Source organism: Propithecus coquereli, unplaced genomic scaffold, assembly GCF_000956105.1.
Source record: "Propithecus coquereli isolate 6110/MARCELLA unplaced genomic scaffold, Pcoq_1.0 Scaffold238, whole genome shotgun sequence".
NCBI classification, from domain to species: Eukaryota; Metazoa; Chordata; class Mammalia; order Primates; family Indriidae; genus Propithecus; species Propithecus coquereli.
Window position 1 is genome coordinate 4,248,210 of NW_012147930.1, and position 13,930 is coordinate 4,262,139.

The 13,930-nt window shown below is 36.5% G+C and overlaps 1 protein-coding gene across 1 annotated transcript in view; it reads left to right on the forward strand.

Annotated features, from left to right (window-relative positions):
* AGPAT5 (1-acylglycerol-3-phosphate O-acyltransferase 5) overlaps window positions 1–13,548 on the forward strand; it is a 43,042-nt gene extending 29,494 nt beyond the window's left edge. Inside the window, exons 5-8 of the mRNA XM_012645894.1 lie at window positions 105–195; window positions 6,405–6,563; window positions 11,120–11,243; window positions 13,204–13,548. Of these exons, the coding sequence (XP_012501348.1) occupies window positions 105–195; window positions 6,405–6,563; window positions 11,120–11,243; window positions 13,204–13,429 (600 nt within the window). The 3' untranslated portion in view covers window positions 13,430–13,548. The remainder of the gene's footprint in view (window positions 1–104; window positions 196–6,404; window positions 6,564–11,119; window positions 11,244–13,203) is intronic.
* The last annotated feature ends 382 nt before the right edge of the window (window positions 13,549–13,930 follow it).

The window sequence follows — 13,930 nt, forward strand, 5'->3', positions numbered from 1 at the left end:
TCCGTAGGAAATACTTAGCATTAGTGTGGTTAGCATGGTTAACAACAACAGCAGTGATATTAAAACTCTCACAAAATAAACCAAATTTTCTTTATGCCCCACAGATGTATCTTGTGATTTTCCCAGAAGGTACAAGATATAATCCACGACAAACAAAACTCCTTTCAGCTAGTCAGGCATTTGCTGCTCAAAAAGGTAAGTTAAAGTTTGACTATATTTGAACAAACAACTTTTAAAGATAAAGACCTTTTTGTTTTCTTCCTAGAGAAGATATGTATGTTTTACAACAATTGAATGGACAAATGTATTCATTCCTTGAGTGAACATATATATTATCTCTTAGGAAGTGAAATTTCTTTTCCTAAATTCATTTGTATGCTATTACATATGTCTGAGAGATTAAATTCAAGTGCTTGGTACAATGCATATTCCTGTGCTATGGATTTTGTTAAAATCTATCTAGATGAAAACTTTTTCTACAGTGTGGGTTACGTGTAAGTTTCTATTTTGTAGGTTGACAGACCTAAGTTGCAATCTGAACTCTGACTTTTATTAGCTATATGACTGCAAGTTGCCTGATGTTACTGACCTTCAGTTTCTTCATCACTCTCTTGCTCTTTTTTTTTTTTTTTGAGACAGGGTCTTGCTCTGTTGCCCAGGCTACAGTGCAGTAGCACAATCTCAGTTTACTGCAACCTCCAGCTCCCAGGCTCAAGCAATTCTTCCAGCTCAGACTCCCAAATAGCTAGGACTACAGGCGTGCGCCACCACACCTGGCTAATGTTTAAAATTTTTTTGTAGAGATGGGGCCTTGCCATGTTTCTCAGGCTGGTCTCAAACTCCTGGCCTCAAGGAATCCTCCTGCCCTGGCCTCCCAAAGTGCTGGGATTACAGGTGTGAGCCACCACGCCCAGCCTCTTCATCTCTTAAAAGAATATACACCTTATGAGTAGACCTAAATCTGTGTAAGAATTAAATTAGAAAATATGTGAAGTTCCTGATAGAGAATATAACACAAAGTTGGTTCACAGTACTTGGAAGCTATTAATGTCTTCAACAGCGATAATGTTCTTAATACCCATATTTTAGAAAATTAGATAATTGGTACATAATAAGCTATGCAAGATAACCAATTGGGAAGTATATAGTAAACAGTGTCTATGATGTGTTCTCAGAGATGTCTTTTGAAGATGGGCTGTGCATTAGTATGTGATCTCCATGTGCAGATAAGCAAGCACTAGCTGAGCAGGTGTCTTGTTGGTGATGTTATGCCAGAGTCTGTGACAGTGCTGTCTATTGGGACGCCCTGCATTAATGGTGATGTTCTTTATCTGCTCTGTCCAGTGTGCTGTTGCTGAGCATTCAAAATATGACTAGTGTATCAGAGGAAATGAGCTTGTAATTGTATTTTAATTGAAATAAGGTGGAACTCTTACAAGGTGCTTGCAAGAGAAGGTATGTCACATGTGCAAGAGATCCTTTGTAACGATACATTTTAAGAATGTTAGTTTGTTTATTTTGCTCCAGGTACATACACCTGGTAGCAAGGAGCGGCTCCGGAACAGGAGGGTTCAATTTGTCTCCCTATCTGTCAATTCCCCTTTGACTTTTTCTGCCTTCTCTTATCTAGTCTAGACATCATGGTCTTTCATTTCAGTTGCTCTTTTGCAATACCATTGTCTCTGTTGCCCTTTGCACATTTAAAAAAAAATGCTCTCCCTCAATTTTACATTTTCCTCTTGATAGTATCATTTCTCTCTTTCATTAACAGCCAAAGCCTTCTGAATCTGTAGTCTACCTTGATTGTATCCACTTTTTCAATTTTCACTCAGCCCTCACTTCATTATGATCTGATAGGAAATTCTTGATACTTTCCTGTTGAAATTCTCTCCCTAGACTTCTGTAGGGTGTTCTCCATTTTCCTTCTACCTCTATGATGACTCCTTCGTAGTCTTTTCTAGCCTCTTCTTCGGCTTCATCCTTTCCTATTTCATATATTGTTTCTGTATCTGACTTTGGTTTTACATTCATTACATTTTCTTTGTTTTTCTTGGTGCTCTTCCTCTAAATCCATGGCTTCAGCCACCATTTGACTGCTGATGACTCACGAAAAGCTTTTTCCCATTATATATCTCTCTGCCTAATTCTAGACCAATATGTATTATACCATTGCTCTTTAGAGAGTTTCACTTGGCTGGCCCAAAGGCATCTCTCAAATTCAGTATGTCAAAGATACAATTTATCCTTCCACCCATACACTCATATTTACTATCTTGGTAACTCCATCTTTCAGTCCAAAACCTGGGAGTCATCCTAGATTCTTCCCTTTATCCATCCAAACATACAACAAATCAGCAAAATCTGGAGTTTCTCTCTATTCCCACAATTACTACCATACTTTAAAATCTTATTCTTATTTCAGTTATCTATTGCTTTGTAAAAAACCACCAAGAACTTAATGACTTCAAACGGTAATAACCATCTATTTGCTCACAATTCTATACTTTGGGTAGAGCTCAGCGGGGCTGGCTCTTCTCTCTCTTCCACATGGTCTGCTATGATCTCTTATTTTACTGCATTTAGGTAGAAGTTTGACTGGGGCTGGAAAGTCTAAGATGACTTTACCAATATACCTCAAGTCATATTTGCAGTGGCTGTATCAGCTGGGGGTAGGCTCTCAAAGTTCTTTTCAACTTTTCCTTATGGCGTTTATCAAGTATCACTCTTGGGCCAGTATTTAGTCATAGACGAACATTATCACTAACTTTGGACTGTATTCCCAAGCTCATATTAGTTATGTAACCTTAAGTTAGTTTATTTCTACCTCTAACCTTATTTGTAAGCCAGGGATTATAATAGCTATCTTACAAGATTTTCGTGAGGATTTAGTGACATAATATTTAGAGAAAGCCTAGTATGTAATAGTTAACAAGTCATTAGTACTACCTTAGAATGTGGAGGAGAAGGGACCACTACAGGTTAAGTCTACTGATAATGGCAAACATTGGTAGCTGATACTAAGGGTTAAAATGGAAGGACTAACAAAACTGGGCATTCTCTTGAAATATGAGTAATATCTTTATATTCTTAGAATATTTGATATCTCTCTCGAGATATTCTATCATATACTCTAGCTATTTTTATTGCCTCATTAATCTCTGATCTACATGTATATTGTTTTAGAGTAGTATCTTGCTTACTAATAATTACAAAACAGAAAAAATACTGAACTAGATATTATAAAGTCTTGTTAGCTGTATGACTTTAAGCAAGTCATTTTACCTCTCGGAGCCTCAGTTAATTTGTGGAAATTGAGTGAGATAATACATATTAAATATATTGTAGTCTGAATTCTATATATTAATGTAAAATTTTCTAAATTGATCATTAGTCTTTTTGTCCAGTGTGTTTATCATTTATTTATAATGTTTCCAAAATATAATACTCACTGCAAAATTTCAGTTATACCCAACTGCCACCATAAATGGCTTTTAGGGAGAAGCTCTGTCAGAAGGTACAGTAGGTCATCAGTCATACTAGGTAGAAATTGAGGAGATCCCGAGATGGAAACAAGACAAAGCAGGTACTAGAACAGATACTAGATACTGACCAGGAAGAATTAACTTAATTAACATTAACGTTTTTCTCTGTTTAGAGCTCAAGGCCTTTATGTAGTTCCCTGGAGGCAGAGTCAAATCTCAATATGATGGGCTCAAGCTAGAGCAGTTAATTGAGAATTTATTTGTGTTTCTCTCCATTGAGATTCTAATTGGTCTCTATTATCATTACGAAATTGTTTTTGTAATACTGATCCAAGATTTCAGGATAGTGAGTACCTCATCACTATACAGGGTTGAAGGCCCCTTGGTCAGAGATTGCACATAATTCACTATATGGACTAGAGTTTATGGGCTCTGGTTTAGAAATGGGGAGTGACTTCTCAGTTATCAAAGAAGGGCTAGGTTCTGTTCGTTTTAAGGGTAAGCATATCTCATTCGAATCCGTGGAAATCAATAGGCCATGTGTTAATAAATACATACAGGAAAGAATTTGCTGTGGTTGTTTTTTCTCACCTCACATATCAGCCCCTTACTTAAACCCACTCTTGGAGCTTCCTTTCCTACCGCTCCATTGAACATACTGGTCCAGGTAACACAGGGCCTCCGTTTCGCCAGGCGGTCACTGTCATTCTTGGCCTTTCAGTTTTTCCAGTGAAAGCAGCTGACCATTTCCTTCTTGAGGTCTTTTCCTCTCAGGCATCTGTGTCACCACAGTCCACTGTTTTTCTTCTTCCTCACTGGCTGTTTTGTTTTGTTTTGTTTTGAGAGCTGAAAAATAAAACCTGGAATATTTAGCATTTGGGTTTGATACAGAGAACTTGTTATAGAAAATGTGTTTGGAGTAATTAGAGCTGCTTCTAGTGTATTCCTCAATTAGAAGCTTTTTCATTTGGTCATAATGGGTGGAAAAAAATATTTTTTTTCCTTGGTTTTGTTTACATATTATTAATGGCTATTTCTTATTCATGTCACAAAGCTGACTTTTTCAAACCTTCATTATAACTCTTCTATTTTTAAAAAATATTACCCTTATATCTTTATTTTCTTACTAACTTACTTAGATTCTAGTAATTAATTGTTCTTATTGAACACCACAGGGTGATTCTGTGAAACTTTGCACTTCATAAAATTGGATGAACTCTAATAGCAAAGAAGGAAGTGCTAACTAATTTGACAAATAAATGTTTCCCAGCTTGGTATACTATTCAGATTTTTGTTATAAGTTTGTGAATAAATTAAACTGCTTTGCCCTGGGGACTTAGTCAGATATGTGGCTGTGGGAATCTTTTTCTTTCCCACACCACCCTGCATTTTAAAAATTCTTCTGTGGGACAGTCCCACCATGTTGTAGCTGTTCCTCCTTATGCAGCTGCTTTTCCCTGGAGAGAGGCCAGTAGAAAATTCAGGCTAGTTTTTTCTAGTGTATTTTCGTATCTCTTCTTGAGAGCTACTGTTTTCTTTTAAATTGTCAGTAAAAATTTTAATCAAGGAAAAGGGAGGTAATAGGAAACAGGAAAGGAAGAACAAATCCTTAATGCTAATAGTCACACTGCTGAATATGTGATGACTTCTCGATAAATTGCAACATTTCCTCAGTTAAAGCTTTTAAAAGTATATCAGATACACCCAAGAGGATTAAAATCATATGTTCATACAAAAATTATTGATGTGCAGTATTCATATGAGTTTATATGAATGTTCATAGCAGCATTATTTATAATAGCCAAAATGTGAAAACAAAGCAAGTATTCATGAACTGGTAAGCAGGTAAACAAAATGTGGTCTGTCCCTGCAGTGGAATATTATTCAGCCATAAACAGGAATAAAGTACTGACACATGCAGCAACATGGATGAACCTCGAAAACATTATGCTTAGTGAAAGAAGCCAGACACAAAAGGTCACATACGGCATGGTTTTATTTATGTAAAATGTCCAGAATAAGCAAATCCATAGAGACAGAAAGCAGAGCAGTGGTAGCCGGGGCTGGGTGGCAAGGGGCGTGTGCAGTGTGTGCAGACACTGCAGGGTATCCGTCTGGGGTGACGAAAATTGGGAGTCTGGAAGTAGATGGTGGTGGTTGCACAGCTCTGTGAGTAGACTGGAGACCACTGAATTGAATACTTTAAAATGGTGCATTTTAGGGTATGTGAATTATGTGTCAATTTAAAAAAAAAGTATACCAAGAAGCTAGGTTCTTCAGTTTATCCTAAAAATATCGGGTCGGGAGGGGGGCAAGGGCAACATACGTAACCTAAACATCTGTACCCCCATAATATGCTGAAATTAAAAAAAAAATTGGGTTGGTTTTTCACAATCTGTGGAGCATGTCAGCTCTCACTTCAGGTATTGTACACAGTAGGGGTCATTTAGGTGACCCTCTTCCCCCATCTCTATTTGAACAGAAATAGAGCTAAAGGAGTCAGAAACTGTGAATCGTACTCCTAACATATCTTGAGAGACTGTAGGCAAGATGCTACCGCATTTATTCACCTCCCAGAAACAAGGATAATAATATTTGCCCTTGTCAGGGTTTACTAAATTGAAGGGTTTCCAATAGGCCATAAGCTTCCTAAGGTCCAGTTTTCTGACAGCTTCCAACACAGTGTCTTGTAGGTGTAGATACATAATAAATACATATTAAATGAATGTTGATTTAAATAGAGGAATGTGAGAGTGCTTTCTAAACCTAAAGCCCTTGAGATGTGAGGTTATAGCATTAATGTATTATGGTCTGTCTACTTGTGGAAATTTAAAAATGATTTAGATGTTGAACTTAATGTATTATATTGCAGAGGTGTTTTGTGACTAATTTATGGCCACACTGAATCAACTTCTCTTTCAGGCCTTGCAGTATTAAAACATGTGCTGACACCAAGAATAAAGGCAACTTATGTTGCTTTTGATTCTATGAAGAATTACTTAGATGCAATTTATGATGTTACAGTGGTGTACGAAGGGAAAGATGACAGAGGGCAGCGCAAAGAGTCCCCATCCATGACTGGTAAGTTCCTTTCCATGTACTTGAAACTATATGCTGTATGACATGTATAATTCATATATTTATGAATGTATAGTTTATTTTTTTTTTAAATAGGTAAGTGTACTTTCCTTCACTACATTTACTTGATGTATTTTTCAAGGGGCCTACAATGTGTAGCAGTTGACATTTCTTTAGTCCTGCTAAGTTTGGTATTTCTTGGCTGCCGTATTAGTCCTTTGGACTTACCAATTATCACTAATCCAGCCTCTTTCCAGCCGAAGTTCATACACAAAGCTCCATAAATCAGAGGAAGGCGTGAGGAAGGGGAGTCCTCGCTTAGCAATACTGAGGTGGGCATTCACCGTCAGTGCTGATCCTTAATTGTAGTTTTCATAAGATAGTTGAGTGTGATTTTTTTTTCTTTTTTCAAACGTGCTAGGCTTTAAGGACCTTTGAGCTATCATCTATATCTTTGTCAGATATAGTAAAGAAAAAATGGAATTTTAAATGAGCAGAATAGCTCAGTTAAACATAACCAAAAGACCGTCTTGACTATTGGAGAAGTTTAAACATGGATATAGGAAAACTGGGTGTTTCCATCCTCTTTTCTAAGTATCCATTTGAGCTGGGGTCAAGAGAGAGAACACTGGGCTTGTATTTTATTTTGTCAGCTGTTTGAAGTAGAACTAACATGCTTGTCAGAGTGCTTGTATCAGTAGGATCTCTTGAAGGCGGATCTCCAAAATATGAACCACCAGCATATTTTACACTGAAACCTTTTCCCGAAGCATTCCTCTGATTTCAATGTGCCTTAAAATTTTATAGAATAGTATTATTAGCAGCAGTGAAGCATTTACAAAAGTAAACATTATTAAAGTATTTAGAAGTTAGCAAGGATAGAAATTATTTCGCCCAGCCTTACGCTTCCACTGTCTGGACATAGTGCTGTGCACCATTAAATCATCTAATACTATATGGTGCATATTCCTTAGGGCCAGGGATTTTTCCAAAGTACAGTGAGAGTGTAGTTGTAAAATGATTAATCTATTAAGTAATGATTAGATGAGGTTCACTCAAGCTTTAGAAGAAAAGCTCTTGGACTGAAAAAGAGCGTAGCTGCCTATAGCTGGAAGTTAGGGAGCAGGGAGGAGGGGTGAGGCCCAGGGGACTATGTGGCCTAAAAATTGGTTACTGTGGAGAAAAAAAATCGAAAGTAGTTACATATGAAGGATGATTGCTCTCGTAATTGCCCTTCACACAGAGTAATTGTAAAGTAGGAAAATAAGGTGTTTTTCATTTTATATGTAATTTTTTAGAATATATAATGCATCAGTTTAAAAATTAAACCTATTTGAAGTCTACAGTGAAATATCTTTCTCGCTTTCTACTCTGTCTCCATCCACCTGCTCTCCACTTCCCCTTCCCAACAATCACCACTTTTCTCAATTTCTTGTGTGCTGTATGTGCAGATTTAAGTACACATTCTTATTCTACTGTCCCTCCCTTCTTAGAAATTTTCTGTCTTTTTGAACTATTGAAGGAGTCCTTTACCTGTTTTTACATTTAAGAACAGACATGCATTTAGTTGTTCAGCAAGATTGTCATTAATTTATTAAGCATAGTTTAAAAAAATAAGATTAAACAAGTTTTTATTACTTATGAAAAATAGATATAATCCCCATAATAATCTTTTTTAAATGCTGCTTTTGGCCGGGCACAGTGGCTCACACGTGTAATCCCAACACTTTGGGAAGCTGAGGCAGGAGGATAGCTTGAGGCCAGGAGTTCAAGACCAGCCTGGGCAACATAGCAAGACCCTGTATCTAAGTCTACTCTTCCCTCAGAGTTGGTCTCAGATGAAGCCTTTCCCAGTATATTTGCTTTCTGGCTCACAATGCTTTCTGCTGCCTCCACACTCCTGTGGCACAAAGCGCAAATGCCACAGTGTTGGCGCGTTGCGCGTGGTTAATCTTGATCTCCCTCTAGCTGCATTAAAAGTGCCTCAAGGAAGGGCAACCCTTTCAGAGTTGCACTGCCCAAGTTCCAGACCCAGCTTCTCCTCCCGCCACTCTGCTTGTCCTCTTCTACATGTGAGCTGACCTTGTGGCTTTGGAGTTGCCACTGCTCATGCATATTCATTACAAATTGCCTTTTTTTTGAAAAGACTGACTCCTCTAGCTGTCACACCCAGACGCCACAAAGAAAATAAAATCTATCGCATTAATCAATTAAGGATAAAGTATTTCTACAAGGAAAAAATACACCAGAGTAGAGTCAAGGCTGAAGACAAACTGGGAAAATATTTGCAACCTAGATCAAAAAAAAGGGGATCATTCCTTTAATCAATAAAGTGCTCCTACAAATTGATAAGAAGATGATCAATAACTCAAAAGTGGATGAAGGATAAGAACAGACAGTTCACAAAAAATGTTCATCTTCATAATAAGAGAAGTGCAGCTTGAAACTACAGTGGGATATACTAATTTTTTTCCATCAGATTGGCAAAAATCCCAAGGTTCGATAACAGGCTTGGTGGGTGAGATTAAAGTATTACAAGCACTTTTATACTTTGCTGTTAGGAATGCAATATAATATAGCCTCTGTAGAAGCTGTTTTAGAAATGTCTGTCAAATTTACAAATGCATTTATATTTTGAATTTAACATTCCCACTTCTGAGTCATTATTCTACATGTATACCTGTGCACATAAGAAATTACATGGTTTTCCTCGTAATGTGTTGATTTTAATTGTGAGGTGTGTGACCTGTAGCTTGAAAAACCCTGTTTATTGTTTATATAAATCGGTTAATATTATGATCTAGTTATACTCTACTATAGATTGAGATTCACCTTAAATTATATGAAGTCTGATGTAAGTTGAGTTAGGTATAAAATTCTACAACTTGTAATATTCTAAGTATTTTGTGGCCAAGTTTCCTTAGTATTAAATATTAAATATTATCTCTGCATTGTAGGCTATCATTTAATATTCATATTTTATGTCTCAATAAAAACCAATTTTTCCTTAAAGTTGCTATGCTGTTTATTTATATGCCATAGCCTAGCATTTCTCAAAGCACTCTAGGAGGATTATAGTTCCGTTAGAATTACCTGGAGTGACTGTTGAACACGCAGGGCCTTAGCTTCACTCCAGGTTGCTACCCAGACCCTGCGGGTGAGAGCCGGGAAGCTGCAGTGTTTATGACCTTGCAGGGATTCTTGTGCTCGCTGGGGTCTGGCAGCTTAGGCCTCAGTGAGGCCTCAGGTTGGTTATAGAGAGAAGCATGTCCCTTATCCTCCCATTCTGTGGCGTAAGTTTCATTTTAAGGCAGGTACAAATCACGGCCCAATTGGGCATCCTCTCATGGTTCACTTGTCATCACGGAAAATGTCCACTGGGGCAGAGGTCAGACAGGATAGCCTGGCTATAATTTATTTTTTTTAAATTGTATTTCTAAAGTAGGTGGTTTGCCATAATAAATTGTGTGCTTAAGGACATTTGATATTCTATTTATGCATTTTATACAATTCTGGTTATGTTTTTTCTATTAATGTTTCCATATTATAAAATACTGATATAGGTTTTATATTTTATGCTCTTCAATATCTTAGGAATATTTTGTTTTTCTCCAAGGAACTTAAATATATTAATATTTTCACCTCTCCACAAAGAGCAACCTACAGAGGAGGGAGTTTGTAGGCTCAAGTTTCTTCCTTATCTTGCAATAAATACTGGCCTCATCCTGTGTATAGCCCAGGCTAAAAAAGACTCTCTCCTTTTTTTCAAATTAGCGTGTCTTAAGAACTGCGTTTATTTAAGGGCTCATAGCTATTCCACAGTAAGAATTTTGGTTCCTGAACCAAGTATGTAGTATGTTAAGATACGGCAAGTATCAGGAAAGGAAGAAGGAATACCAGTGATTAGAAACCAACAACCAGGTCATGGAGCAGAGGAGCGGCTCACCCAAGCTGGTTTTGGCTCTACAGCAGTCAGTGAGGGGAAGCTGACATGTCAGGCCAGGAACTAGGAATTGAGGATTACTAAGTGCCCAGTTGTTTGCCAGGTCAGGATGTATCATAGTGAACCACACCGACTCCCTCTCTGCCCTGTGGAGTTCACAGCCTGGTGGAATGTGTGACAAGTGATACTCCGGGATGGGAGCTGGTGGTCCGAATGAAGAAAGTGGGTCTGGTGGTTTGGCATTTGGGGATCCCTTTGGAGGGTTGGGTATGGACTTATAGTAGGGTTAGGGTCCAGTTTCCTATCCCTGTGCTTCCTATAGAACTCACAGTTGTGTGAAAAATAACATTTGCTACTATTGATTTAATGTAATGACTGACGTAACTGTAATTGATTTGGAAATTATAGCATGTTCTTCTACTTAAGCTTGAAACCAAAAACCACCAGTTTATAATTCTTATTTTGTTTTATTTTTGCTAAGGAAAGAATCTGTACTTTTTAAAAAATCATTTTTAAGCTTTCTTTTGCCTTTTGGACTTATTATTTTCATTATGTTATTTTATATAACCATGAGTTCTAAAATAGTAAACAATGAAATATTTTTGTTCTTTGTTAGAATTTCTCTGCAAAGAGTGTCCAAAAATTCATATTCATATTGATCGTATAGACAAAAAAGATGTCCCAGAAAACCAAGAATATATGAGAAGATGGCTTCATGAACGTTTTGAAATAAAAGATAAGTGAGTAACAGCAGTTTCAGCACTTCAGAAACTTTTGGTTCAACAAAACTTCACTATAGTAAACAATTTGAAACTAATTTAAACAGTTTCATTATCTCAAGAATGCTTTTTATAAACTCAAGAGAAATCTTGTTCCATGCTTATCTGTTCATGTTTTAAATATTACTTTTACAAGTCACACAGTATTTCTTGGACAATACTATGAGGTAAGATATAAATTTTAAAAAATATAAAAACCACACACACAAAACTTTCTGATGTAAGATGCCTAAATCTGCCTTATCCAATGAGATGCGGTGGTGTGACGTGTGAGGACCAGCCGTGATGGGAGAGCAAGGCTCTGGGGATAGGGGATTGTGTCTGCCGTGCAGGTGGTCACAGTGCCACTCTATCTGTTGGAAAAGGAAGGGGCAATTGAAATACCTTCTTTCTGTTAGTATTTTGCAGTTTCTGGGATTGACCTTGTGTTTGCCCATGCTAATGTCACTTTGGAGCAAACAAAGGTGTTGAGCCTTGCTAAGAGTTACTTTTAAGTAAATGAAAGGCATATTTGTTTCTTTCTTTTTTCTGGTTCAGGTTCTTTCATGATGAAAGGCATATGTGGATACCTGTTAGGTGAGGCTTAGCGTAAAGAGGTCAGCAAGGAGTGCCATGTGCCACTCACCAAAGAGAGGGCCGTGAAGCAGCAAGTCACATCAGTAGAGTATTAGAGTATCTTCGATTTGACACAAGAAAGAAATTTTAGAATTTTCTTTTCTTTGTAGGAAGATAAAAAGTGAGTCTTAGGTTTAGATATGATATTTACAAATTTAATTTGTTACATGAAAATATTTTGTTAGAGGAAAATTTCAGGATATTAATTTACTGTTTTCCTGTCAATGAAAGTTTTATCCTTTCTGATATATATCTTATTTTTTGAAAGATGTTTTGAACATCTATATTTTTATCCTCTTTTTGACAAAATGTATCCATTAGTTGTAAGATGTACTGTTTACTAAGACCACACTGAAAGTTATGGTTTTCTAGTTTTTAAAAACACTTTTTAAAAATATTTTCAAAAGCATATTTACATTCAGAAATTTTACTCAAGTGTTTTATTTTCCTAATGGGAGACTGAGATTGTTCTTCCTTTCCTTGTATAAACAGTAAAATATTTCCTAATGAGCCCTTCTCATGGGTTAACCTTAACAGGTGAAAGTTATTAAAAGTGTAATAGGTTGAAAATGAAACTTGATGTTAAATTTCTCTCTTTTATTGACTCTCACTTACACATGACATACCAAGCCAGCCATTCAGGACCACTTTGGCTGTGGAAGAAATTTAAAAGTAAGATCTGCGTATATTAACATGAAAATCTGTTCTCAGGAAAAAGACTGAACAATATATTTAATATCTCAATTATTTTATGTTATAGGTATTTATATGTATTTAGGATGAATCTAAATATTTTAAAACAGTGGTCATCTCTAGGGAATGTGATTTATAAAGCAATAGAAGGACTTTCCCTTTCTGTACTTTTGTGTTTAAGATTATTATGTTCTGCTGTTATACCTTTACCTACTTTAAGTGAAATAGGAAAATGAATAATTCCATAGGAATAAGGGCTTTTGGGGAGAACTCCATGTATAGTTGGCCCTCTATATCCATGATTCCAATCTATAAAAATTTTATAGATTGAAAGTTTAAAAGACAAAAACATCCTAATAAAGTGGCAGATAACCATGTATTGTGAAATAGCTACATATACAATTCATATATACTAATCATAGAGCATATTAAAGATATTTTAAAAGACTAGAAACTTCTATTAAACCAAGTCTCTGGGTGTTTCTTTTTCATTCTTATTTTCCAAGAACACATGTAACTTCTCCAGTACAAAGTAAGTACCCAATAGATACTTGTTGAATTGAAATATTGAAGTGACTAAAACTGAAACTAAATTTTTTCATTCTGGCCATAGGTTGCTTATAGAATTCTATGATTCACCAGATCCAGAAAGAAGAAACAAATTTCCTGGGAAAAGTGTTAATTCCAAATTAAGTATCAAGAAGACTTTACCATCAGTGTTGATCTTAAGTAGTTTGACTGCGGGCATGCTTATGACCGAGACCGGAAGGAAACTGTATATAAACACATGGGTGTATGGAACCTTGCTGGGCTGCTTGTGGGTCACTGTTAAAACATAAACAGGGAGCCATCTCCAAGCAGTGGGATATGCTACATTGTCTGTTTTGGGCGGCTCCACATTACATCAAATCGTTTCCTGAATTTAATAAGAAGTGTAAATAAAGCCTTGTTGATCGAACGTTGGATAAGATAGAATTTGTGACTAGAGCCGATATGCAGTTGGTCTTGGGCAAACCTACATGGTTTTACAACGTTAGCTCTGGAGCTCCAGGAGAGGCAAAAGCTAAACGGAGTTTCTGCTGTTTCTTACATTTCCCTTTTCCCACGAACTAATGGCAACTTCAGAACAGAAGCTTAGTAGGACTGTATAATTTGTTATCATTTTATAATTCAGATGGCTGTATTTTTTAACATTAATTTGCGGCATATTTCACTACATTTGTTAATTTCGATTTATTATAACTTGACAGCCCCAAACCCTTATCACTAAAGTATTTAGTATCTAGCAGCTAGGTAATATTTCACTTTTTGTTTAATTTCTGCAAGTCAGTGAAAGAAAT